General features: G+C 40.2%; 1 protein-coding gene and 1 pseudogene across 2 annotated transcripts; one reads left to right on the forward strand and one right to left on the reverse strand.

The window, feature by feature from the left end:
• Positions 1–75: 75 nt before the first annotated feature.
• On the forward strand, positions 76–12,340 carry LOC119889623 (annotated as a pseudogene).
• Positions 12,341–14,139: 1,799 nt separating this feature from the next.
• On the reverse strand, positions 14,140–25,631 carry LOC119889624 (protein prune homolog 2-like). Of its 2 annotated transcripts, none has more exons than XM_038700456.1 (11): positions 25,610–25,631; positions 23,242–23,308; positions 22,934–23,134; positions 22,531–22,707; positions 19,683–19,785; positions 17,319–17,450; positions 17,104–17,190; positions 15,957–16,055; positions 15,811–15,849; positions 15,315–15,365; positions 14,140–15,191 (listed from the first exon to the last, which is right to left on the reverse strand). In XM_038700456.1, exons 2-11 carry the CDS (start codon positions 23,294–23,296, stop codon positions 15,158–15,160), a joined length of 978 nt encoding a protein of 325 aa, XP_038556384.1. In that variant the 5' UTR covers positions 23,297–23,308; positions 25,610–25,631; the 3' UTR covers positions 14,140–15,157. The 2 variants fall into 2 exon arrangements, with proteins under 2 accessions (XP_038556384.1, XP_038556383.1); XM_038700455.1 differs by lacking the exon at positions 25,610–25,631 and adding an exon at positions 24,876–25,517.
• Positions 25,632–27,087: the final 1,456 nt, after the last annotated feature.

Below are 27,087 nucleotides of genomic sequence, written 5' to 3' on the forward strand. Positions count from 1 at the left end.
CCTTCGCTCTTTCACATTTTTTGATGGTTCCTCTCACTGTATCTTTCTTTCACACTCTCTATCCTTTTCTCTCAGGGAGGTGGAGGATCCAGATTACGACGACTGCATGGCCTGTGAGGGGCTGCAAGAAGTGCGTCTTGTGTAAGTCGCGGCTCAGTAGCCAAAATGAACGCTGCCTAGGCCGAGCTCCCCTCCCAGTGTGTTGCCAACCATGCTCCTGGTAGTTCCTGTTTAAAAGGAGAGTTTTTGTCTGCTTTCAACAGATAACCCCAAGCATTGCCTGTCCTGCACTGAGGGCTTTTACAAGTAAGGCTGTGTGCCTCACTGACGCCATGTGTGATCTGTCCTCTGCACTCGCTCTGCCTTTCAATTCGCTGTTATGCTAGAATGAAAAGGGTCCTTTTGCTGTAGATTTGTGTGTATGTGTGTGAGAGAGAGAGAGAGAGAGAAAGGGAGAACCGCACATATAGACTGCTGATTTTGTTATCAGTTTTCAGGATGGCTGCTACAAAAACTGCCCGGCTAAGACGTACAGCGTGGAGGAGGAGATGACCTGCGTTGCATGTGATGACAACTGTGTGAACTGTGATGAACATGAGTGCTACTGGTGTGAGACCGACTTCTTCTTATCAGGTAAAACTGCCTCAGATGGTCAAGACATAAAGGCATGAAGCATTATTTACAATGGTGGAAGAAGTCAAATCCTTTACTTGTGTAAAAGTCTTTAAAATGTCACTAAAGTAAAAGTATTTTTAGCAAAATGTACTAAATGTATTAAACATAAAAGAACTCATAATGTGGAAAAATGGCTCAGATGAGTCTTATATTATTACATATCATATTTTGGATTACTATTACTGATGCATTAATGCATTATGTAAGTAGAGTAATTTAGTAAATGCACTTTGTTACATTCCACCACTGGGAAGTCCTGCATTCAGAATTGCACTTGAAGTAAAAATACAGATGTATTACCACGTATCAAAAGTGAGGTCCTTTACATGCATATTATGTTTACTATATTAGTATTTTATTAGAGCTGATGTTTTAGACTGTTAGCAGCACTGAAATGTTAGAGCAGGTTGATCCAATTTTAACAACTTCCTATACTGCTTTACTTTGGATAATTTAATGTAATGTAATTGTATTTTACAACATGAACACAAATTTTATATTTCAAATATTAATCTTCTTAAGTAACTACAGCAAAATGTGCTGTGGTTGCCAAATCTATCCTCCCAAGTTAGTTTAAGATGTTTTGATTGCACACAATTTGTTTTAGAACACATACCATGTAGGGTTGATATTGACTGACCTACTAAAAGCATTTAAAGTAGATTGTGACACAGGGCTGCTCTAAAAGACAGGACCTCGAGTTAAAATGCAGAAGCCACTGTAAGTGCTTACCATATTAATATATTTGCTCTAATGGTGCATACTACCAAATCAGTTTAATCACATGACAGAAAAGATGGGGCCCCAGGGCAGTGCAGTTGGTATATGTATATTGAATAAGTATAAAGTACTGTAGCATAAAATGGAAATACTTAAAAGAGTACTCAACCAATAAAGCACTGCACTCATTCTTCTTACTTGGCATCTAAATTACTCAAAATGCAACTCAACTGCAGACAATTTGATCGGAGATTCAGCTATGTTATGCTAGTAGCGGCTAATGTAGCCTAGAGCCGCTACCCTCAACAGACATGAGGAGCAGGCTACAGAGGTCTGGTAAGCTCACTTATCTCAAACTCCACACCCCCAAATGTTTTTTTCATTTTTAACTTTTAGTCTTCAGCCCCAACTCACTTATCAAACCTCACGCAGCTTCCTCTGGAGTCACAAAAGGTTTATTCAACTTTTTTTCACATAGGCAGTAACACTCCCCAAGACCTGTAATTAGACTTTGATGTGTAAATCGTTAACCTTTAACTAAAGTACAAGTGCTTAAAATTGTGAACTTAACTTGCTCAGGTAAATGGATTACATACAATATTGATCTCAAAAAACAGAAAAATTCTCCTATTTTTCCCAGAGGGAAGATGTGTTTCAGTGTGTCCTGATGGTTTCTATGGCGACGAAGACACCAATGACTGCGAGGAGTGTCACTCAGACTGTGTGACATGTAGCGGCCCCAAGGACGATGACTGTCTGTCGTGTGAGGAGGGGAATGCTAGAAAACAGAGCGTGTGTGCCTGACCATGAGGTCTGTCCCATTAAGACCTTTCGCAGCGGTGAGACTAATACTTATGTATTCCACTAATCCAACTGTCTGCTCATAATGAATCAGGGATTTGGGCGCTTTCACAGGGGCAGAAAGAAATCTTGGAGGGTAATTGGTCTGTGTGCCATCGTCCCTGAACCCTGTACCAACTTAAGTACTCCAAACAGGCTCAACTACTGAGCGTCGGCCAGATACAAATTTGAAATAATTGATTGTATATGCCGAACATTAGTTCCCCCCAAGAATTAGTTGGACAGACCTTAAAACAATATGGTAATTAGTGCGAGGCAAGACATCTTAATTATAGGAACTAAAATAACTCAGAGAAAAGTACATAGGTTAATACAAAGGTTGAAAATCAACACAGAGAAGCAAAGTTATTCTTTAACTTTGAATCTCAAACTGTCACACAAAATGTGGGTTTTCTGTAATTGCCAATTGAGGGGGATTACATACTAATCTTAGTTGGGTTTTTATTTCTAAATGCTGTTGTTAGAAGACATTTTGGGAAACACACTCTCCTGCTGAGAGTTAGATGACGACTGATACAGTATCACTGTCATGTCTGTCTATATTTGGAATAAAGACAAGAACATGTTATCAATTCTTCCCAAACTCTCGGCAAGATAGCTATTCCTTTACAATGGATAAGAGACATGAGTTCAGGCAGGAAAGGTAGAAAAGGTACATCATCCAAGTCTATGCTCATGTCATGCTGAAATGGTTTCCTTAGCCATTTCAGTCACCCGGGCATTCAAAAAATTCATTATGGAAACTCACAGGATGGTAAGCAATCCTCTTAGCTTATTACAAGGTGGAAGAAAATCACCATCAGGTGAGCATGAACTAACTAAAACAGGATTTTCTGTGACAGAAGAGGATGGTTTACATATACACATGTACACTACCTATGAAGGCCAGCAGGCAGTTATCTCTAGCTTCATATTTAGCGTACAGAAATGAAAGTGGTATCCTTTCATGTTACTCTCAGCAAGAAAGCAAATAAGTGTATTTCCCAAAGTGTCGAACTATAGGCTATATAAATTACACTACTAGCAGTATTGCTGTAATATATCTTCAAGCAATGTTTTTTTCCTTACAAGTAGCTAAGAAGATTGTCCACCACCATGTGACAACTGAAATGCTCATGTTCCATCTGTAAGCCAGGACGATGATTTGTACTATGATGTTCCTGGTTCAGGGCTAGGTTTCCCTCTGCTGTGTGCTGTGCTGTAATGAGGAGCACTGTGGCTCTGTCTTGTTCACTGTGTTGTTTAACCTCCAGATGACGGAGAGTGTGAGGACTGCCACCAATCATGTGAGTCCTGCTCTGGAGAAGAAAGAACCAGTGCACAAAATGCAAAAGGTCTGCAAAACATTAGGCGTTTCATGCTGTCTGACCTGCAACAGCACAGTTTCATATTTTCACGACTGCACCACAGCATATCCAGTTTTTTTTGCAGCGCAGTGATGTTTCCTTTTTTTCCTCCCCCAGGGCGGTTTCTGACCACACAGCATACATGTGTGTCAAAGTGTCCGGGGGTTTTTTGCCAGTCGGCTGAGCGGTGTGTGTGAGGCCTGCCCTCCAGGCTGTTTGCAGTGTGTGGATGCTCAGCACTGCACCCGCTGTCAGAGCACTCGTAAAGCTCAGTTACTCCTGCAGGATGGACAGTGTGTCCAACAGTGTCTCAGGTCAGAGGTCAATGCTATCGCTGTTTCATTTTTGTCTCAAGTTTTAATGTATTTACATACTTTTTACACACTGGGACGTGAGGGTGCCCCAGCTCGATCTGGAAATTCGATTTGGAAATATGTTGGGAATTCAACCCTGCTGGAAAAATCTTTTGAACATCAGGTCAGATGTTTGATGCGCAATCTTTGAAGAGCCAAAAATGAAATGTATTTGCTGGCCATGAATTTGACATTTCCTACTTGATGTTTATGCGCCATTAAGTTTGACATCCCAGAGACTGAAAAATATCTCGTCCTTGCTGAAGAGGTCCTTGATTCTCCATTAGAGCTGAGATGACCATTTTAACGTTTTGACCATGAGGGCTTAATTTAAATTTTTTTTACTACTAAGCAGCTTTTTTCTAACAACACTTAAGTACTACATGATGGTCTGGATAAATTATTAGCTGTCCTGAGCAGAGAGCAGAGCAAAATGTCAGTCCTCTTGTTTACCCCCAGCAGCAATGCACAAATTCATGACAGCATGTTTAATTTTTTTAAAACACTTAATTTATATATATGTCCATGTCCATCCTGACCATAGACTGTCTCCTGACACACATCACAAAGAAAACTAATACTAATACTAGAGACACAATACATCACCAATTTTTATACTGCTGTGGTGGTCCTAATTAGGAATTTGACTATAATGCATGTGTTTAGTGATATGTCTATGTAATATAGTATATATGATGTGTCTAATTTACAGTTTGTCCATTATGCAGCCTGGTTCAACTGATGTGCTTTCAACAAAATGCATAAGAAGCCCAGTAAACTGCAATGTGTGTCTGCATGTGTGTCTACTGATCTCTGTTTGGCTTCTCACAGGGGTTTTCCTATAGGCCAGGTCTGTCGTAGCTGTGCAGCGGGCTGTGCGTCCTGTGGGAAGAACGCCACCCACTGCCTCAGCTGTGAAGAACATCTCCTCCTACACAAGCACCAGTGTGTGGAGGAGTGTCCTCCAGCGCACACTGTCCAGGATAGGGAGTGCCAGCACTGCCCCTCAGCCTGTCAGGAGTGCAGTGCACTCGGGCAGTGCACAGGTACTGAAATACAATGCTAACAAGAGCAAATTCAGCTTTTAGAGGTTCTTCAGTCTAATCCAAAACGCTTTTACTTCTCAATAGCCCTCTTCGAATCATTACCAGCAAGTATGGTGTTTGTTATTTTTACCCACACTTGCAACATGGCTCTTGGGGTGACAAAATCAGTCGTCGGTCCACCTCGTTCATCCAAACTGAAAAATCTCAACAACAGTTGGATGGGTTGTTGGCTGCATGGATAATTTTGTACATGAATTCATGGTTTCCAGACAATGTATCCTGATGACTTTGGTGATTCCTTGACCTTTCCTCTATAGCACCACCTTTAGGTTGACATATTTGCTTTTAAATGAAATATCCCAACAACTATTGGATGGATTATCATGAAATAATTAATTGACCCTTCGCTAAGCCACACCCCAAATACACAGCTGACCAATCACAGTGCAGTATAGGACTCGTTCTAACTGAGGTCCGACACTTTCAAGGCTGCGCTCCATTGACTCTAAAGCAAAAAGACTACAGATACAGTATTTTTCCAAGATATGGTCAAATTCTGTTCCTGGGGCACTTGTAATACTTACAGTCGCTACCCAGAAAGGTTGACTTTATTCTCTTTCCAAAACCTAAAATAAATCCAGAAAATTGTCAGCTGTGGATTGTTCCTAATGTAATGTTAGCTAACGCTAACTAACTTCCTACTGAATGTAACGTTATAAAGCCCTACTGTTCTGCTTTTTAATGATTGTAATAATGAACAGAGGCCTACCCAGCTTTACAGGAACAGTGTTGATCCTTAATATCGTTGTCTTTTGTCGCAATCGTCGGGGATGCAGTGGTTCACTTGGACTGTGTGATTGGTAGGCTTTAGCTTCTAGCTTTCATTTTTTTCAGTCAGTTTGAGTCGACAGCCTGAATACAACCTTCAAATGTATAATGCAACTGCAAAACTGTCTGCTTCTTTCAACAAATTTGACAATATTTCTCCAGGGAGTGAAGTAATAGACTGTGGCAGCGGCGACAGTTTGTCGGACTTAGCAACAGTAACTAAGGGGGGCGGGGCTTAGTAAAGGGTCAATTACTGGTGATCCTTTAACTTTTCCTGTAGTGCCATCAACACTTGCCCACTACTTTGGATTATGACCAAATACCTGCAAACTAATGACATTCCCATAAGCCTCAGCCACACACAAATGTTAGCATGCTACTAAACTAAGATGGTGAACATAATACATAATGACTGCTAATATCACTATGTTAGCATTGCTATTGTGGACATGTTAGCATGCTGATGGCTTGCTGTACATTCTTAGTCTTATTCCCCAACATGTCCACTAAATACACTGTGTCTAGATGACATGTCAGAAATTTAAAAAAATCAGCTACTGTGTACAAGTGAGTGATTCACCTGTTTCAATTCTATTTTTCTTTAGTCTTGTTAGAGAGCGGGCTTTTCTTCCTCTTACATTTCTCTCTCAGTTCCAGTATAGTTTCACTGAGTTGTACTAAATTGTTCTTCCATTCAGTGCTAAAAGCTGTTCTATGTGCAGGCTGTGAGGATATCACTTTCTTCACGAGGGCCTGTGCGTGCTTGACTGTCCCGAAATGTTCTTTGAAGACAAAGACAGAGGAAGTGTTTACATTGCCACCCTGATTGCGCTTTGTGTGACGGCCCGAACAATAATGACTGTGATGCCTGTATGGACCCTGAGGCAACTCTGCACAATGGGGCATGTCTGTCAGCTTGCCCCTCCCACACCTTCAGAGACACTATAACAGGAGAATGTAAAGGTACAACAGAAAGATTTATCTGCCAGAATTTTGGTTACTGAGTGCTAATTTGAGATGTTGGACTGCACAGAGGGTCACACTCCTCTGATCATAATTAAGTTGGAACCCGTTTATTTTGTTTATCTAATTTGATGTATATTTTATTATACATTCAGAACTGCTGCCCTTTGGGTATGAGATGCTCCATTTTGCATAAAACTTTTAACTCTCCTCACAACAATTTCTGTCCCGTAGAACGTCCTTCTTGCATTTTCTCAATTATATTCTCTAGTCTGCCTGAGTGTTTTTCCTGACTTTAGCTCAGACTAAAATAGCAACGCTTTTCAGACGGTTAACAGGCAGCTGTCAAACCTTGAAAACAGAACAGCAATGCCAAAGACAGTTCCCTAGAGAAAGACACACCGCTCTTGTTTTGTTATTCAAAAACACAAAGGATGGTGTGTTTCTCCCAGGAAAATGTTGTAGGCGATGCCCACTATTGCTGCTGCATATTGTAGCTGCCAGCAGTAAGACATCTTAAAGGAAGTACATTGCTGTACTGCAAAATGGACAGAGTTGATTTCTGTGTTTATTTTCATCTGAACTGAACACAGGCTGAGGCAAATGTTTTCACAGATCACACTTTGAGAACCCAATGGGTGGAAACTGCCAGTTAAGATGTATTACTATTATTTTACCGATGAATTATTTAAATATTTGACCTAACAGGTAATGATTTATCATCAGATAAACTATTACCATGTAAGATCAGATAGATATCAAGTCAAGATGAAAACAAATTGATTGTCCTTGATGGGATTCACTGTAGGTCTTATAATACCCCTTGATTCAGTTACTATTTTACTTGTATTTCAGACTGTGATGCATCTTGCCTTACCTGCTTCGGGCCCCATGCTGGCTCCTGCATCAGCTGCAGAGAGGATCAGAGGCTAGAGGGCCACAGCCATTGTGTGCCATCAGCCAGCAAGTGCTCGCCTCACCAGTATGCAGACCATGTCGGGGAATGCCATCCATGTCACAAATACTGCCACAGGTGTTCAGGTCCTGGCAAGACTCACTGCCTGAGCTGCAACCAGAGACATCTCCTGCTCAGTGAGTCGTGTTTGGTCTTTGCTGGGCTCTTGAATTCTCTTGATGTCTGCATGTCCTGGAAAGCTCTTCAAGACTTGTTTGTGTAGCTGCATGATCATCATGTGTGTTTGTTGGTACAGATGGCACCTGCGTGGATGAATGTCCCACAGGCTACTATGAGGATGAGTCGGGGGAGAAATGTGAACCTTGCCACCCTTCCTGTCAGTCCTGCACTGGAAAGCACAGCCATGAGTGTCTCGCCTGTAACAACCACCTCTTTCGAGAGGGCAAAGAGTGTGTGGAGACCTGCCAGCACAGGTAGTTTAACCTGCACACCATCCAGCTGAGTTGCTCATCCATCACGTTAAGTGCGGTCGCACAGTGTTGTCATTAATAAAGAGGCCTAGTCAAATAATGTCATTGTGGACACTAGGCCATTGCTTCTCTTTAGTTAACTGGACAGGGGTGCAGTTTGGAGACAGAATCTAATTTAGACTGAGATTTAAATAGCCATACATGTGGCCTGTAAAATGCTAATTAGGCTGGATTTTATTTGGGTTTTGATTGATTGAGTGTTAAATTAATGTGCCGTTAAATTGATGTGCAGTTAAATACTCTGGAAAAAACAAAAGGGATACAAAGGCTATTAGATACTTTCAGACCTTTATGCGAGCAATGCGGCATATATCAAAAAGGAATATATTTTACTTTATCATGCAGAACTCGTGTCTTGTAGTTATTGGAATTACAGCTCTTTGAATGGTGCCGGATCTCATGGCTCTTTTCCTTTCCGAGAGCCACTAGTGTCTTGCACTCCTCAGCGATGGTTTGAAGGGTTCTGTTATGACTGCATTCCCTCTGTCTTGGTATCTTGGTCTATGTCGTGTCTGAGTAGTTTGGTTGTTTATAGGGGTATGTGACTGAGTGGCTGTGGAAAGGAATTTCCTTTGAGGACAAACAAAACTCTTATCGCATCTTCTTTAATTGAATCTAATCTATCGTAACTTTCTCACCGTCTCTCCAATAGTCACTATGGAAACACAAGCTCAAGGATATGTGAGAAGTGTGACCCGAGTTGCGGCGAGTGTATCGGGGACAGAGAGGACAGCTGCCTGAGCTGTGCTCTGGGCCTCATCTACTTGCGGAAAGAAGGCCGTTGCCTCCACTCGTGCCCTCAGGGATACTACCACGACATTGCGCACAGAACCTGCGAGCCCTGCCACACCAGCTGCAGATCATGCTCAGGTACGAGCATCCACTCAGCAGTAATTTAATATCATGCTGATAAATACAGAATCACATGTAAGTGATGAGATAGTGATGCAGTCATTTTCTCCACAGACTGCAAATGTGAAATCAACCATAGTAATGTTATATACAGGGTCATGCGTACTGTATGTCTTACAAAGGGACAACCATTTAAAACATTTTAAATTTTACATTTTATGTAATCTAAAGTTAAAGAACAAGGCTGGTGATATTACATATTTTTGTTTCTGTCAACAAACACCAAAACCAACAATGTATTAGTCCGTCTCTCAATACTTTTTGACTTCCCCAGCCTATGTGTGGCCATCATCCTCAAGCCCACTGGATCCTACTGAAGACATGTGAAGACAAATGTAGTTGTAAATACATGCGGGATTGACTCAAAATAGTGGCCCATGTTGGCATAGAGGAATACATTTCAGGATTTGGTTACACTGGCAATACTTGTTAGTAGGATCAATTCATTGTTGGTGTTGATTTGAAGAAAAATATGAATCTCACCAGACCTACCCTTTAAGTTGTCATGTATCTGCAGGAAAAGATTCCCAGTCCTGTGGCTCATGCTACCCTGGATACCTGCTCTCAGATGGCCTGTGTGAGTCCATGTGCGACATGGGCCAGTATCCTGTAATAAAGGTAACCACACTTTTTTTAGGTTTTAATTTCACAAATATTTTTAACCTTACCCTGTCCTTGCTTCACCAAAATAATTATTACTAATGTTTTGGCCCCAGGCATGATATAATGTAATTCAGACTGACTTATTACTGCACCAGGAAAAATCTCAAACAGCAGAGTGAAAATTATTACTCTGTCACGATTTCAAAATAAATCTCAGGCTCATGCTGTGAGGCAACTGACTGAAATTGTCTGGCAGGTAGACACATATTATTAAGCTGAGAGAAAATGCATCCTTTATATTCAGTCCTTTTCAGAAATGAAAGTTGTGCATATCTTTAGAAGCAAAGTGGATGCGATGTAAGATGCATGCTGCAGCAGTGTGTCTGGATTATGAAGTCTTGTCAATGGCAGTCCTTTCTCTTGCCCCTCATCAGGGTTTAGGCCACGCTTGTGAAGACTGCGACAGCTCCTGTCTGGAGTGTAGGGGGCCTGGTTCAGCCAACTGCACCATGTGTCCTACTCAGGCCATCTTAGAAGCCGGAGGGCGCTGTCTGCTTTGTTGCCGTGTTGAGGAAGGGGAGGAGGAGGAGGAGGAAGAGGAGGCCACAACACAGCAGCAGGACTGTTGTAACTGCACTGAGACTCGAGGTAGGTCGATGGTGCTTATTGAAAGAAAATGGAGGAGAATGGAGATGTGCATGACTTGGTTTGAAGTGTCTTTTTTTTCTGAAACGGAGACCCTTTGTCAGGGCATGGCTGATTATTCATTACTTTGATCATCTTTTCTGGTTGTACAGAGGGATGCTCTATAGATAAAAACTTTTCAATAGTTTTGGTTATTTCACATGAAGATTTCTGAATTCCCTTTTCCTCTCTTCACCTCTGTTTGAAGGGGGTGGGACTTGGGAAAAAGGTGATGTTAAGCATTTCTGTGTACCAATCAATAACAGGGACAACATTTAAGTCAAAATGTTGGTGGGTTAACGGCTAAATTTTGGAAGTATTCCGCCAAAAAAATCCCACCCCCTCCCTTCAGGCCTCCCCCAAAGCCAATACCTTAAAACACATTTTCATGCAGAGTGCATGCAGATAGGTAGGTAGACAGACAGGTAGGGATTCAGTCCAAATTAAATGATTGACCGTGCTTATTAAAGTCCTGCGACAGCCACAGATACTGAATTTGTTTCATTTTTTGTGTCAGAACATTTGATTTAATCAGGATTTAATTTCTACAAATATAACGAAAAATGCTTCTGTAATAAATTGCTTAGCCTGGGGGGGTTCTCAAGCCCATCACTGTGGGTGCGTGTTAATAACTAAACGTGGCTCAGATGCATTTGTTTTTTTTATTAGCTCCTTTCTTCTCTCATCTGGATTTTAGAAGACACTGTTTAGACAGATTTCAGTGAATAAATCAAACTGAAATTGTAGAAGTTTTGGTGGGACAAAAATAAGATTTGTGAGTGGGGTCATGTGCCCCCTTCCTTAGTGGAAACTGCACTCTTGAAGATAACAGAAAAATGACAAATCTATGGCATTCAACTAATCAATCAATCAACTAGAGAAATGCTTTAATATCTTCCCATTTAGACAGGAAAATCTGTGTCTAAACTTCCTGTCTTTGTGGGATTTGTAGGAGAGTGCGTCCTCAGCACCAACTTGGCATTCAGGAATGAGGAAGAAGAGGAGGCCAGAGGAAACCTGGCAGTCTTCATTATCGCCTGCATCCTGTTGGCTGGGACTTGTGGCTGTCGTCCTCCTCGTCAGACACTCCCGCTCCAAGAGTGCACCCCCAGACATACGTCCCCGTGGCTATGAGAAGCTGGGCTCAGGTGGGGGATACGGAGGCAGCACCAGACGCGGCGGCTACAGCTCTGCTTCCTCTGCGTCTTACGGTGGCCGCGCCAGCTCCTCCGGCGGTCAGTTCCAGGAGACTCAGTTGGTTGACATTGGTGAACGTCGCTCAGGGAGTAAGGATGATGACGACGACGACGATGATGAGGACATTGTTTACATGGGCCAGGATGGCACCGTGTACAGGAAGTTCCGGTACGGACAGCTGGGAGAGGACAATGAGGATGAGTTGGAGTACGATGATGAGAGCTACACATTCCGGTGAAGCATAAGAATTTCTCTAAAGAAACATTTCTTCTTTCTCTTCTGGATTCCTCCCCTTGCGTTCTCTCTCTCTCTGTCTCTGTCTCCCTCATTCCTTCCTCTGCTGTTTCACTCCTCCTGCCCTGAGGGACAGACCCATTTATCCATCACTGAATATGAGTTGGACCAAATGAGACATGAGAAGCTATTTATAATGAGCTGCATTTCACAACTGCGATCCATTCACAAAATGAAATGTGCTGCAGAAACATTCCACGTTGTTTAGCATTCTTGAGGACTTTTTACATAATTAAGCTTGATTTCTAGAGTAGGTTTTGAGTATGATGATTTATTTTGGCCATTAGACAGTTTCAACAATCATATTATTCATCTTTTAATTGTTGTGGTGTTGGATTAACATTATAAATTTGATTAATCGTGGTATTTAATTTGCTTTTATACAGTGGGTACGGAAAGTATTCAGACCCCTTTAAATTTTTCACTCTTTGTTTCATTGCAGCCATTTTCCAAAATCAAAAGTTCATTTTATTTCTCAGTAATGTACACTCAGCACCCCTCTTGACAGAAAAAACAGAAATGTAGAAATTTTTGCAAATTTATTAAAAAAAAAAACTGAAATATCACATGGTCATAAGTATTCAGACCCTTTGCCGTGACACTCATATTTACTCAGGTGCTGTCTATTTCTTCTGATCATCCTTGAGATGGTTCTACACCTTCATTTGAGTCCAGCTGTGTTTGATTATACTGATTGGACTTGATTAGGAAAGCCACACACCTGTCTATATAAGACCTTACAGCTCACAGTGCATGTCAGAGCAAATGAGAATCATGAGGTCAAAGGAACTGCCTGAAGAGCTCAGAGACAGAATTGTGGCAAGGCACAGATCTGGCCAAGGTTACAAAAAATTTCTGCTGCACTTAAGGTTCCTAAGAGCACAGTGGCCTCCATAATCCTCAAATGGAAGACGTTTGGGACGACCAGAACCCTTCCTAGAGCTGGCCGTCCGGCCAAACTGAGCTATCGGGGGAGAAGAGCCTTGGTGAGAGAGGTAAAGAAGAACCCAAAGGTCACTGTGGCTGAGCTCCAGAGATGCAGTCGGGAGATGGGAGAAAGTTGTAGTACGTCAACCATCACTGCAGCAATCCACCAGTCGGGGCTTTATGGCAGAGTGGCCCGACGGAAGCCTCTCCTCAGTGCAAGACACATGAAAGCCCGCATGGAGTTTGCTAAAAAACACCTGAAGGACTCCAAGATGGTGATAAATAAGATCCTCTGGTCTGATGAGACCAAGATAGAACTTTTTGGCCTTAATTCTAAGCGGTATGTGGGAGAAAACCAGGCACTGCTCATCACCTGTCCAATACAGTCTCAACAGTGAAGCATGGTGGTGGCAGCATCATGCTGTGGGGGTGTTTTTCAGCTGCAGGGACAGGACGACTGGTTGCAATCGAGGGAAAGATGAATGCGGCCAAGTACAGGGATATCCTGGACGAAAACCTTTTCCAGAGTGCTCTGGACCTCAGACTGGGCCGAAGGTTTACCTTCCAACAAGACAATGACCCTAAGCACACCGCTAAAATAACGAAGGAGTGGCTTCACAACAACTCCGTGGCTGTTCTTGAATGGCCCAGCCAGAGCCCTGACTTAAACCCAATTGAGCATATCTGGAGAGACCTGAAAATGGCTGTCCACCAACGTTTACCATCCAACCTGACAGAACTGGAGAGGATCTGCAAGGAGGAATGGCAGAGGATACCCAAATCCAGATGTGAAAAACTTGTTGCATCTTTCATAAAACGACTCATGGCTGTATTAGATCAAAAGGTGCTTCTACTAATACTGAGCAAAGGGTCTGAATACTTATGACCATGTGATATTTCAGTTTTTCTTTTTTAATAAATTTGCAAAAATTTCTACATTTCTGTTTTTTTCTGTCAAGATGGGGTGCTGAGTGTACATTACTGAGAAATAAAATGAACTTTTTTGATTTTTGGAAAATGGCTGCAATGAAACAAAGAGTGAAAAATTTAAAGGGGTCTGAATACTTTCCGTACCCACTGTATATTCCCAAGTGTTTGCTGTCACTGAATTTTAATTTGAAAATGGGTTGTTATTCTGTTCAAATAAAATCTTGAAAAAAATGCAATTTAAAAGAGCAATTCATGACTTCTCAGGGCAGAAACTGACTGATTTGTCATTTAGCAGCAAAACAATTAAAGTCCAACTCACAAACCAGACATGATTGAAAACAATGACAGAAAATGTTCAGACTTCAGTCCATTTTTATTGAATTACTGGACAGTGATCCATAATTGCTTTGTACATCCTCAATACACCACAGGAGAAGACTCATGGGTAAGAGGACCATCAGTTATCTATGAGGGGACATGCACTGATGCACACAAATGCGTGTGGAAACACACACACACACACACACAGATATTGTGCTTTACAGAAATCCCATCTTTACTTTCTTCTGAGGTTTTCCTGATAATCCAGGAGAAGCTAAGGAAATGATTCCCAGTTTATGTTTATGTATTTGGCAGAAACAGATTGAAAATACACACACACACACACACACACACATACATTTGCAGAGCTAAAAAGACATGCTCTCACATTGCACTGATAACTTCATATTTAACTTATTCTTCCTTGGTTTCGAATAGACTCCATAAAGTTAAAATATCCATTTGTAGAATTATTTTGCCGTTTTAGAACAAGTATTAAGACAGAGGATTGGATTGCTTAAATGCAATAGCTGATCAACTATGGCACAAGGTTCTTTGGCAAAGACCTTGTGCTTTTATTGTAAATTGCTGACACACAAGTCACTTCTTTATCTGACATACTGAGAATGTGTGACCAGTAAAGGGTGATATTATTGCTTCCCTGCTTCTCATGCACACAACTACTAAAACTATAGACTCTACAAATGGATTTTGCGCAGTGCACTGTCTGGTGTGTAATTGCATTTCCTACCCTACCATGAACAATGATGCTACTCAGTAAGTGCTGTCAAGCTTCCCACTTGACTATATAGTTCTCTGGATTTCAGGTGCAAGGTACAGTAGATGCTACAGCAGCCATAAAGAATGTGATCTAACTCTTAAAATTGTAAGTTGTGTTTTCTAATTAAACTCCAGTGTCTAATTGATAACCACTGACACGCACACACACACTAGCTTAACAAGCCTTTGTCTTTGTTTTCCAGCATTACCCATAAAATATGACAGTGACTTCTGAACATTGAGCTGACCTATTCATTTAGGATGTTTGGGTTTAAGAGCTGCAGGCACCGGCTTCGTCTGGTTTGCTGGGAAGACGAAAGAACAAAACATTGACAATAAAGACGAGTCTGTTTATGTATGGGTGACAGACTGCTGACACAAGGCAATTTCTCTTCCATGTGTAAACTTAAACGTCTAAGAGGACTTACTCTGTTCTGCCAGCTGCTGTTGGCTCCGATCCCAGCAGAAAACTATTCACTCTTCAATGAAAGAAAAAAGAGTGGTTGTTAGAGCAGATTTATTGTTGTAATGCAGTGGTATTTTGTGAATTTGAAGACACATGCAACTTAGGATTCAATGCACAATTAGTCAGCAGGAGATTAGTGTGTGAATTCTGCAATTTTGTTCCAACATTTATTATCAGTGTAATAGATCCCTCTGCAATAAGGACAGGCTCATTTATTTTACTGTAATGATAAATGAGATGAAAGCGATGAATTTAGCATCTTTAGCAACTTTTTTTTTCTCTCCTTCCTGTAATTGCAACCATAGCCAAATCTAATTGGTCCTCATCCAGCAGAAGAGTCCCTGTGATCTTAAAGTGAGCCATCTGATAAATGAGCACTCCAGCCAAGGATAAAACTGAGGCAGGGGCCACTGCCTCTGCAGAGGGAAGTAATGAGAGGCAGGAGAGTCGATGCTTACTTTGAGTTCTCTGCTGCATCCTTCAGTTCCTTGTCAAGTCTAGAGGTGAAAGTTCAAATGACAAGATGAATATAAGTCACTTAAAAAGACAACTCAGGCTTGGAGGAGGTAGAGGGTGGTGTAGCATTTGGGGGGCTTTTACTCACCTAATGATGCACTCTGGGATCTGGATGCATTCCATGGGGATGAGTTCATGCAGCTCATCCAAGCTGGTCACATACTTTATCTTACTGCTGAACTTGGTGCTGTGACAAGAGCAACAAATGCACACACACACACACACACACACACACACACACACACACACACACAAATAAAAGTGCAATGACACACATTAAAAGCATAGTAAGTAACTGGCTTGGCATTAGAGGAACAAATTTGTCTGTCTTTCTTGAAGTGAAACTACAGTAGTTTAACTCGGCTACAGAAGGCCAATGAACATTTACACAACAGTTTATAGCCATGCTAGCAGCTCTGAGGCTGTAGGCCAACTTGACAAATAAAAATCTTGACCTGATGATGGCACTAGAGTCAAAGTCACAGAATCACCAATGTTATTACAATTTACCCTGAAGGTAACATGAATGTCTGCACCAAATTTCATGGCACACCATAATTGTTCAGACATTTAACTACACAACAAAAACATTTCAACCTCATAATGAATCACCAACACAGTTAAAATTCATCTGCTGGGAACCACAGTTATGGAGTTACTTCAGTGCCAACATAAATTGAATCTGAATTCAATAGGTTTGAATTTGAAATGTTAAAACTGAATATTGTATGCACAATTTTAAATTGTATTTCACAGACTGAAAATGAATCTAATGGTTTAAAATTGAACTTCCAAACTCAGAAGCACAAGTATACAAGTCAGCTATAACAAAATGGGAGACACTACACAGCTACCCTGATGGTCTACATACCCAGAAAGCCTTGGGTCAGAGTAAGTAATTTGAAAGGAGTTGGGTTAAATCTGAACTCTTCTATCGTAGACTAGAGTCCCCCAGATGAGTGTCTATGAGTTCAAACTGAATTTTGAGAAACTTAATTTGGAACTCCACTGATTTAAATAATACTCATAAATTGAAAGCAAGATCAATTCAATTCAATTTCAAACCATATAATTTCATTTCATCTGTGAAATACAATTTTAAATTTACTATACAATGTTTAGTTTGAACATTTCAAATTTAAAACTATTAAATTCTGATTTGTTTGTGCTGGCACTAAAATATCTCCATACACAATTGTCTGTACAAAAAGCTAGCAAAACAGGATTTTATTTACCTGATGAAGGGCTTGGTAATGGCTAGAACGGTCCTGATAAACCATGATGGATGGAGAATAATGAAGGATTTCAAATTCTTCCTTAGCCTAAACAAAATATATTACATGTGAAGTGTGTTTATGTCCACATTGGAGCTCATTTTCACTTTCATTCAAGGGTCATACAATGCTACTGTTATCTCTCAATAATCATAGTCACATGAAATAGGACATACCTTCTGTCAATCATCTGATAGCATTTCTTCAGCCAACCAAGGCCAGGCATTCTTCTGTGGGGTGTGGCTCCATTCAGGTAAACGATCATGTAGTCCTCTGCTACCATCAGCTCCAGTGTGCTGATCACATAGCTGAAGACAAACACACAAATGTGCACACACACAGTTAAATACTTAAAGTTTGACTTATGTCCCAGGAAGATTTAGCAGTATTTGTTCTCTGGAATAACATGAGAAAGTATGATTGTAATTGACCAAACATTTGAACACTGGAATAAATATACTCTCCACATACCCTTTAAAAGCCAAACAAAATTAGAGTCAACAGCCAACAACTGTACTATGGCTTAATGCTAACATGCTTCCAAAAACAATGGTAACATGCTAATGTTAGCATGTATAATGTTTTCTATATTTACCATGTAGCCTGATAGCATGCTAACATTTGCTGACTTCAGTGTCACTGAAGTCTTTCACCTAGCATACCTCAAAATGGTGAAATGCAAGAGCAAGAAATGCAAAACTAAGTTTTGTGAATCTGAACACCACATGAGGCAATAGGAGACATATCTGTCTCACTCTGTATTCGAAAAACTATCAGCATATAAGAAACATCTCTCCTCTGGTGTCAGCTACGAGAAATTGGCACAAATGTTTCTTCATGGATTAGATGTTTTGCTTTGAATTTCTTCTTTTTGTCCGTCTTTGCATCCATCTCGGCAGCTCAATCAGACTTCTACCTTTCTAAATCCAATACTCGTTATCTCTTTCTCATTTCACCCCACCTTCTCTCTTTCTTGCTACCTCCTCTGAAAATAAAGTTTAAAAAATTCCTCAATAACTCCTCTAACTTCAAGGACTTTCCTCTCCTTTTGATCCAATGTCATTCTCCAGCTTACAAACCAACACTGCTGATCCATTCTGTTTCGTGACTATTGTGATCATCTCCTACTGACATCAAGCTGCATACCATTGACCATCCAGCTATAACTCCTCCTCGCAAGGATTCAGACCTCAAGCCATCTGGCATCAGAAACTGCAGACACTACGGTTTACCTCCTTTCATTTCTATCCAAAACTCTCAGATATGCCAGCTTACTCAATATCTTTCACAGAACAGCCTGTGGGATCCCAACCACACTGTCTAAGCATGAAATGCAACTGTGCCAGCACAATGAAGACATCAACATGGGAGGTCTCGGCAAACAAGCTAGACTATCACTTTATTTAGAGAGTTTGCCTTACGCAGAGGGGGTGTGGCTGATTAATTCGGTAGCATCCTCAACATGCTAAATACCATTTGAGAATAAAATGCATTTTTTGTATTGAGGTCTCTTTGTATAAATTCAAAAAGCATGGCATCAGGTCTTAGCATGAAATAGTACCTGAGCTGTGTCTTCAGCAATGCCAGCAGCCCTGTGACACTGTATGTACAGTGCTGCTTTGGACTAAATGTAATGTCAGCATGCTTACATGCTAGCAATGACAATTCTAACATGGCGATATTTAGCAGGCATGGTCATCATCTTAGTTTAGTGTGTTAGCAAAGTTCAGCTGAGGCTGATGGGTATGTCATTTGTTTTTGCAGGTATTTGGATATCCATACCACGGAGTCTAGAAACCAAAAAAGTCAAGTAAATGTTGCTAGATGAAAACTCAAAGGACTCAAAGGTCCCCTGCTTGTCCTCTGGGGAACACGAATGACTGTTGAAAATTTCATGGCAGTACATTTTTTATCCAGCTAGCAGCCTGGCTCTATGGATTTCAATACAGGCCCAGACGTTTGCATGGTTGTCACCAACCATGAGTCACATGTGAAAATTGCAGCCGAGGAAGCTGCAGCGGTTGCAATTGCACACACAAGCAAGTAAAAGTAGTATCCATTAATTTTTAATAAAAATGTTACTTTCCAGTAAGCACACAACGAGTAACCCATGTTTGATTTGAGACAACACTACCATGTCTAAATTAATGCTCTATGCAAGTAAGTACAGAGTGTAGATAGCTTACTACACAGAAGTATCTGAAATGAGACACAGCTTTCAGTACACAGTCTTGTTTGTGACTTTAAGGATGATTGTGGTTTATTCTAACTATTTTCATTGTTTTGGTTATTCTTATTCTTATTGAGTTATATCAGCCATGAATAAAGTGGTGGATGGACGGAGCATCACTAGCGTGGCTGAAAAGCAAATTAATTAGTAGTTGCAAAAACCAATAACTAACATTTCTTAGATAGCAAAATTGGATGCGTGATTGAATTGATGAATGATTGAAAATTTAAAAAGTGGCAACTGTATAATATACTGAAAAAGTAAATGACTGGTTAAAAGTGTGTGTTAGTTATTGCAGTATAATACTCACAGGAAGAGGTTCTCCATTATTTCATGGTAGTCCTCTCTGTCACTGTCTGGCAGGAAACAAGCAGCAAACACTATAATGGCATTCACTCCGTTGCCATAGTAGCCTTGATAAACACACATAAAAATAACAGTTTAAGAGTTAACCTGACCTTGTTCCATTGTTGGTAAGAGCTTAGTAGCATAGTTTTCATAATTTGATTGTTCCCTTATTTTCTATATTCAATTTATCTGCCAATCTGTGTCTCTCTGTCCTGTTTCCTCTCACTACTTTTCAGATTAATGTAATTTCCTTTTATTCACCAAACCATTCATCACCAGATTTGGTGTCACTCAGACAGAGGGTCTTTTATCCAAATGACTTTAGAGCTTTTGGTATTGACTGTTCAGTGACAGACATCTCTGTTTCCATGGGACGGCTGTGTTTCACTTAAGCTCAGAGCACAGTGGGAAGAAAATGCACTACCTGCTATGGTTAGGGGTCTGATTTCCACCAATAATGGTAATATGGTCAGTGCTTATATAAGCCACAGGCTTACCAGGGCACAAGCCCATGGCCCTGGGGTTTTAGAGGGCCCCACAGAGGAGAGAAGAGAGAGAGATGGGCCCCTAACTGTGAAACCAATATGGTGTGACTCAGTGTCTGGCCTCAATTTAAGATCCCCCTGCAGTCTTAAACAGACAAATTAAAGGAAAAAACAATATTAACTGTTTTAGTATAACAAGAAAAGTGTCAATGCTGCTTGGTAAATCCTCAAGTTTCTGCAACTCTACTTGAGAAATAGACAGTATTATTCTAATAGATATTCCTTCATTTGGTGATTTCTAGAGCTGAAATGATTGGTTGATTAATCAATTGACAGAAAATAATAACTGGCAACTATTTTAATAATAATGATTGTTAGATTTTAGCTTTCTAAAGTGATGATTTGCTGTTTGATATTTGTCTTATATGGTTGAAACCTTTATATCTTTGCGATTTAGACTGTTGGAAGAAAAAAGACATTTGAAGACTTCTACTTAGTTAATCTAGGTAATTATGATGGTGATTTCATAGACTAATTAATTAATCAATAAAGTTATTGATGGTAATAAAAATAATCGTTAAGACATTCCCACAAGTTTGCAGTTGAGTTGAGATCTACCGACTGTGAAGGTTGCAACATACAATTCACAACTTTTTCATTCTCAAACCATTCAGTGTATGGAAGCAAATGCACTTATTTCTCCACTTGTTTATTTTGATTTTTTCGTTGATTTGACACTTGTCTGTATACTTATAGAGAGCTGTTTTGGACACCAGCAGTCACAATTCATTAAACACACGGGGTATATTATTGTCAAGTGGCCACTTTGTACTTTAGAACTATTGGATTCAGGTTGAAAATTTGCAGAGGTCGTGCAAAAATTGGACATAAAAATTTCCACTGCGTTTTGTTTGTGGAGAGTTCCCTTTAAACTCACAGGGTATATTAATGTCAAGTGGCCACTTTGTATTTCAGAACAATAGGATTCGAGTTGAAAATTGGCAGAGGATGTGCAAAAATTGGACATACAAATTTCCACTGCGTTTTGTTTGTGGAGAGTACCCTCTCTGATGGCCACTGGATGATATAAAACACATCCGCTGGCTTCAACTACTGTACATCCTGTATTTCCTCATTCTTGGTTGGCCCACATCCAAGGTAAGATGAATGCATTCCAAAATGAGACATCGTTGTGGCATCTTGGTAGCAGAGAAGTGGCAGAAGCCAAAAACAATAGGTGATTGTGATACAGAATACCAGAGATAATGACTGTTATGGGAAGGTGTTACTTGGGATCAGATATTCAGTCCTGTTCTAAAGTGAAACTGAAAACTGAAACATGTTTACTGCTCAAACGATAACAATGCCTATATTAATTCCACTGAATAGCTGCTTTATTTTGCTATATTTATGGCAGCATCTCTAAAATGCATAAATGGAACACAGGTTGAATATTGGGTGTTGTAGAATGAGGTTTTCTTTTAGTTCTGAGTTTGATCATCTTCCGTACACATGCCCATATGTATATTGCAACAGATTTTGGTAGATCTAATTGCTTCCTCCTGTGACAGTAGCCAAGGAGATATCCTTTTCTAAAATAATTAACATTAATAGGAAAGGTTGGACAAAATCTAAAGTTAGAGGATTTATAAAATAACAAATTATGATGAAGTAATGGCATGAATAATAATATGTAATACACTATTTCCCATATTACACTAGTTTATTTCCAGCATTTCATGTACTAACCCCACTAAGCTGATACTTTAAATTAGATGATGTTATAATATTAAATTAAAAATTACAAGTAAAACTTATATTCCTACGTCAACAATGAACCTAAACTAAATAAATAATGTTTATATTTCAATCTTTACTATAGCAAGAGCCTTTACGGCATTATCTTAGACTGGTGTTCAATTCTAGCATCTTTTTACTGTAAATTAAAACAGGTTCAATTATTATTTTTTACTGAAGACGCAAAGGAGGTGGAGGTACTTTTTTCAAGCCTTGAAAAGTGTCTGTGGGTCTTCATCCTCTGATGCAATCTGCCTCAACGAAAGTATTCCAGCTTGTATGTTGACTGAGAGGCAAAAATCCGCAGATCACTCACAACTGCTCTGAAGCTTAATTGTTGTAAGCATACAGCAATAGGCTACTGGAAGCAACTCCGATTAGCATATTAGACATAACTAGACAGTGAGCATAACAACAACGATTTCTGAGCCATTATTGGGTATATTTGAAAATGATTTGCTTCTGTACTCATAGAGGTAATGTTTAAGATGGACGTAACATCCATAGTTATAATGGTAAAATGATCACCTCCATGGGAGATGACTCTCATGTAGGGCTCAATGATCTTCATGTTGATGCGGTGCTCCTGCTCCCCAATGATGACCGTCCTCCATAGTTTGCCATCCTGACGCTCCTCCTCAGCGCTGTATGTTGGGATTGGATCATAGGGCTCACTTGTCCCACTCCTACCGGCTTCATTGGGGTCTGATGGGAGAAAAGACCAAATACTGTGTTATAGGCCTTTTTCACAGCAGACATTTTCATAGTAGGTAAAGCACAGGCGAATAGCATTAATGATGGCTCTGTTCTATTCAATTGACAGTGAGCCAATATACAAAATACCAGGACCTGAAGCTATATGGGATTCAGCCATCATTCACTTTCCTATTTACACCTATGCTTTTCACTGTTTGTTCTCTGGAAGACCCACCTTCCCAGTCCATTTCATGGTCTGTGTAGTCAAGGTAATCCCCCTCATCTGGAGTGTCAAGGTCGTCGACGTTAATGTCAAGATCATCTGGTGTCTCCCCCAAGTCATCCTCGCTCTGATCCAGTGACAGGCTAATTCGAGGGGCAGATAGTTTTTTTCTTTGAGTGGGACCTCCTTGCAGGGGTAGAGAGCTAGGAGGGACTACAGAAAAGAAGAGCAACAGTTATGTACTTAGCTGGTTTCTTTATATTTCTTTTGAATAACCGTTGGCAATTTCGGCATAGGTTGACTCATATTCACATATTCACCTGGTCTGCTTTCGCCACCCTCAGAGTTCATTTTACTCTCTGATGATAGGTCCATCCCCAGGAGGACCTACGAGAAGATAATTACAGGAATTATTACTTATTACTTCCTTATTAAATGGATTCTTATGATACAACAACAAACCTGGAGAGAATCCAGACTATTGTGTAATGCATCGTCTGCGATTCCTCTACATTTAATAATTTGCAAACAAGAACATTAATCTGAATTTTAATTATGCCAAACTTTAAATGTACCAGTGATGGACTGTAATTAAGCACATTTGCTTAAGTACTGTACTTATTATACATTTGGGCAAGTACTTTACAATATTTACATTTCATGCTACTTCATACTTTTACTCCTATACAATTTGGAGGTAATTTTTTATTCCACTACATTTACTTGATAGTTTTAGTTACAAGTTACTTTACAGAATAAAACATATAATGAATGTACCTTGTAATGGACTGTTTTAATAATGCAGTTTTGCTATTTTTACTTAAGTCAAGAATGTGAATACTTTCTCCACCACTACTTTCTTAGATATTGTTGGAGCACATAGTAGGCCTAGACCGATAAATCGGGCATTATCTTATTGCAGATACATTGGAATCGGTGTACATGACAAGTATTTGTCTGAACAGAAATGCCATACTAGGTTTGAGATAATTTAGAAACAGTGTCACTGTTACATAGTAATAGTCACTATGAATCTTGGTCACAAGCAAATGTAAGGGATCCATGTTTATGTTGTGTTTATGTTGAAAATTTACAGTCGGACAAACTCCCAAAAACCAATATTGGCCCAAAAGATCCAGTAACAGTCTGGCTATACTATAAATCGTAAGTGCAAGAACCTCCCAAACACCAGCACATGGTGTATTGGTTTTACAGCTTTATTGATCTATTTTACAGATAGATTTACACAGTTATCAGAAAACGAGAGACAAAGAAGACAAGAGTTGTAAGGTGGTAAGGGGAGAAGGGGGGGTGAAAGAAATGGGAGAGATTTTGAGGTTAAAGGTCATCTTCCCCTATGAATAATCCCTCCATTCAAACTGGCAGAGGGGGAGGAACAACGCTTGTTACATCATGACAACCCCCCCCCCTCGCTGTCTTTTTCTAGTGCTGATTCAAAGCGAATGACTGCACGCTCGCCTGAGCACAGATTGGGCAGAGATGCAAATTCAGTGAGTCACGTGCGCTCATCATGAAAAAGATACATCCTTGTTCCTCCTCGGCAGACTCTGCCTGGAACAAGGAAAATGTCATCGCATTAACAGCTACAACAGAAATCTGCCAATGTTTGATTCCTGTACAGTGGAGATGGCTGGCATGCTGACGATTCACAGATATATGTGCACACCCACCCTTAAACATTCACAGAGATAAACATACAATGACATAGCCTCCTACAACGCAGAATAACAAAATCAGCATCAGCTGTCTTTTGCATCCTCCATGAAGGATGCCGAGCTGCTTCACATCCACAGCTCAGCACAGGACCACAGTGCTGATGACAGCAGCCCCTCCCTCACTCTTGCTTCCTGTCTGCTGGCTGGGAGAGAAAAAAAAACGACATATCCCTCTTTCTCTTCTATTTATCTTTGCTGAACAAAAGCCATCTACTCACCACTGCTGGGGATCGGGATTCTCTCTTTGTGCGTCTCAGAGCATGGATGTACTTCCAAGTTTCCTGCCTATTTCCTGCTCCCAGCCTCTCGGTGGAGATGCTCAGCTTACAAACAGCTCACAGCTTCCACCATTTTGTGGTCACATGATCTGGGCTGTTACCAAATAAGGGAGATCACCTGCTATAACAGCTCTCTGCACAGCAGCTTCCTCAAGCAGTGCCATTAAATGGTGCTATAGGAGGGTGTGTTTGTGTGTCATTATTATCCTAAACTGGAGGGGATTAACTCTATGTGTATGTGTAGGAGCTGTTGTGTTATTACTACCCAAGGAGTGTGGTACTGCTATTAATGCCTGACATTAGATTTGTGAGGGCTAGCTGTGCAGCTACAACATTTTATTAGCCCTCATGGGAAAAAAGAGCAATAACAATCAGAAACGAGAACATTGTCAGCTTCATGTGCTGATAATATTCACACACTTTACCACATGCTGGTAGAAAAATAAAGACTGATCCAATCCAAACATCTGACGCTTACCATTCCACTGTCTATAAGAGAACACCAAATGTGTCCTTTATATTCTGCATTAGCACTGAACTTTTCAACCCTTAAACAAGCAAACTATAGCCACAAAGCAGATAAAATAAATTGTACCTAGTCTCTCCTTCCGTGTGGAAACAAGCATTGTTCTCTCCACAGGTTTAACCGTCAGTGAATGCCTCTTTTCACTTACCACTATTCAGTCCCAACACTTAGACAGGAAGACAGAGACCAGCCTGTCAGACCTTTGCACATTGTTTAGTACAAAGGTTGTTACATACCAATCAGTGTGACCACGCCTGGAGCGCCGACATAGAGTGGAGACGCCCCAAAACAGCCTTTGGTTAATGAATGCCATGCATCTGCTGTCATATATCACAAATGGATGACACATTTTTGTACGGAAACATATGTATATTTATTTAATGTCAAAATTAAGTTATATGCATAGAGACCAGGACAACACAGAATCCAGTTTGTTTAAAAACAATTTGTGGTTTTTAATATGTATATTTTAAAGTTAGCAACAGTGGGGGAAAAAGTATGTCATAGGCTACGTGGTTGTTGTTGCACACATAAAAATATTATCATATGTATAATCTAAGGCAGGTTTCTTCCTCCTCCCAGAGCTGTAAGACAGGGAAGGTTGCATTCTATATGATTTTATCATACTAGTTCAACTCCATTTAGTTCACTGTCAAACAGTAATGGTATAAAAGGAGCCTGTCTAACAGTTCAGTACAACAATTAACATTTCAATTGTCCATTCCTCTCTTTTAGCTATACAACATGTGTTTTTTTTATACCACATATGATGAACTGTGTTGCAAAAAAATGGCACATACTGTCTGTGTCTGAGAAATGTTCCTTACCTGACACTGATGTCTGACTGCCTCATGTTGTTGAACAAGCTACAACTGGGAGCACTTAACAGATAAAATGTCCACAAAGGTGTTACAGCATGTGACTGTACCAGTTTTCTTGTTCCAAATGATGAGATCAAGTGATCACTTTGTCCTACAACCTCCTTATTCGAGGTTGAACTTGCCCAGGTTTTCTCTGAAGATTGTGTCCTTGACGGCCTTAAAGACAATCCGGATGTTCTCTGTATCCGTGGCGCAGGTGTAGTGTGTGTAAAGGCGTTTAGGGTGCCCGCAATGCCGTTCCTTGTACATTTCCAAGATAAACTTTTTTGCAGATTCAGCATCATGCTGAGGCCCTGTGGAGGCGAAAGTGGTCAAAATCAGAGAGAATCTGTGTATTCTGAATAAATTTAATTGTGATCCCTTAAGACATGGGCTTTGTCCAAAATCACACCCTTGTTCCCCTTACTTATCCCAGTATAATAGATTCTGTTTATTAGGCTCTATAGTGATACATGCCATGGACTATACTGCTTTCATGCCATAGTAAAATGTCACACTCAGAATGAATGCTGCAACTAAGGATTATTTTTATTATTGATAAATCTGCCGATTATTAAGTCATTTTAAGTACAAAATTTGAAAAAACATCCATTACAGTTTCTCAGAGCCAAGATGATGTCTTCAAATTGCTTTTTTTGTCTGATCAACAGAATATTCGAGTTTACAAAGATGTATTACAAAGAAATACAGAGAGAAGCAGCAAATCATCACAAAGTAAGAGCAGGATCAAGTCAATAATAGAAAT

The sequence above is a fragment of the Micropterus salmoides genome, unplaced genomic scaffold (genome assembly GCF_014851395.1).
Source record: "Micropterus salmoides isolate LMB-PRFRI ecotype aquatic unplaced genomic scaffold, ASM1485139v1 Ms_hic_scaffold_573, whole genome shotgun sequence".
Lineage (NCBI taxonomy): Eukaryota > Metazoa > Chordata > Actinopteri > Centrarchiformes > Centrarchidae > Micropterus > Micropterus salmoides.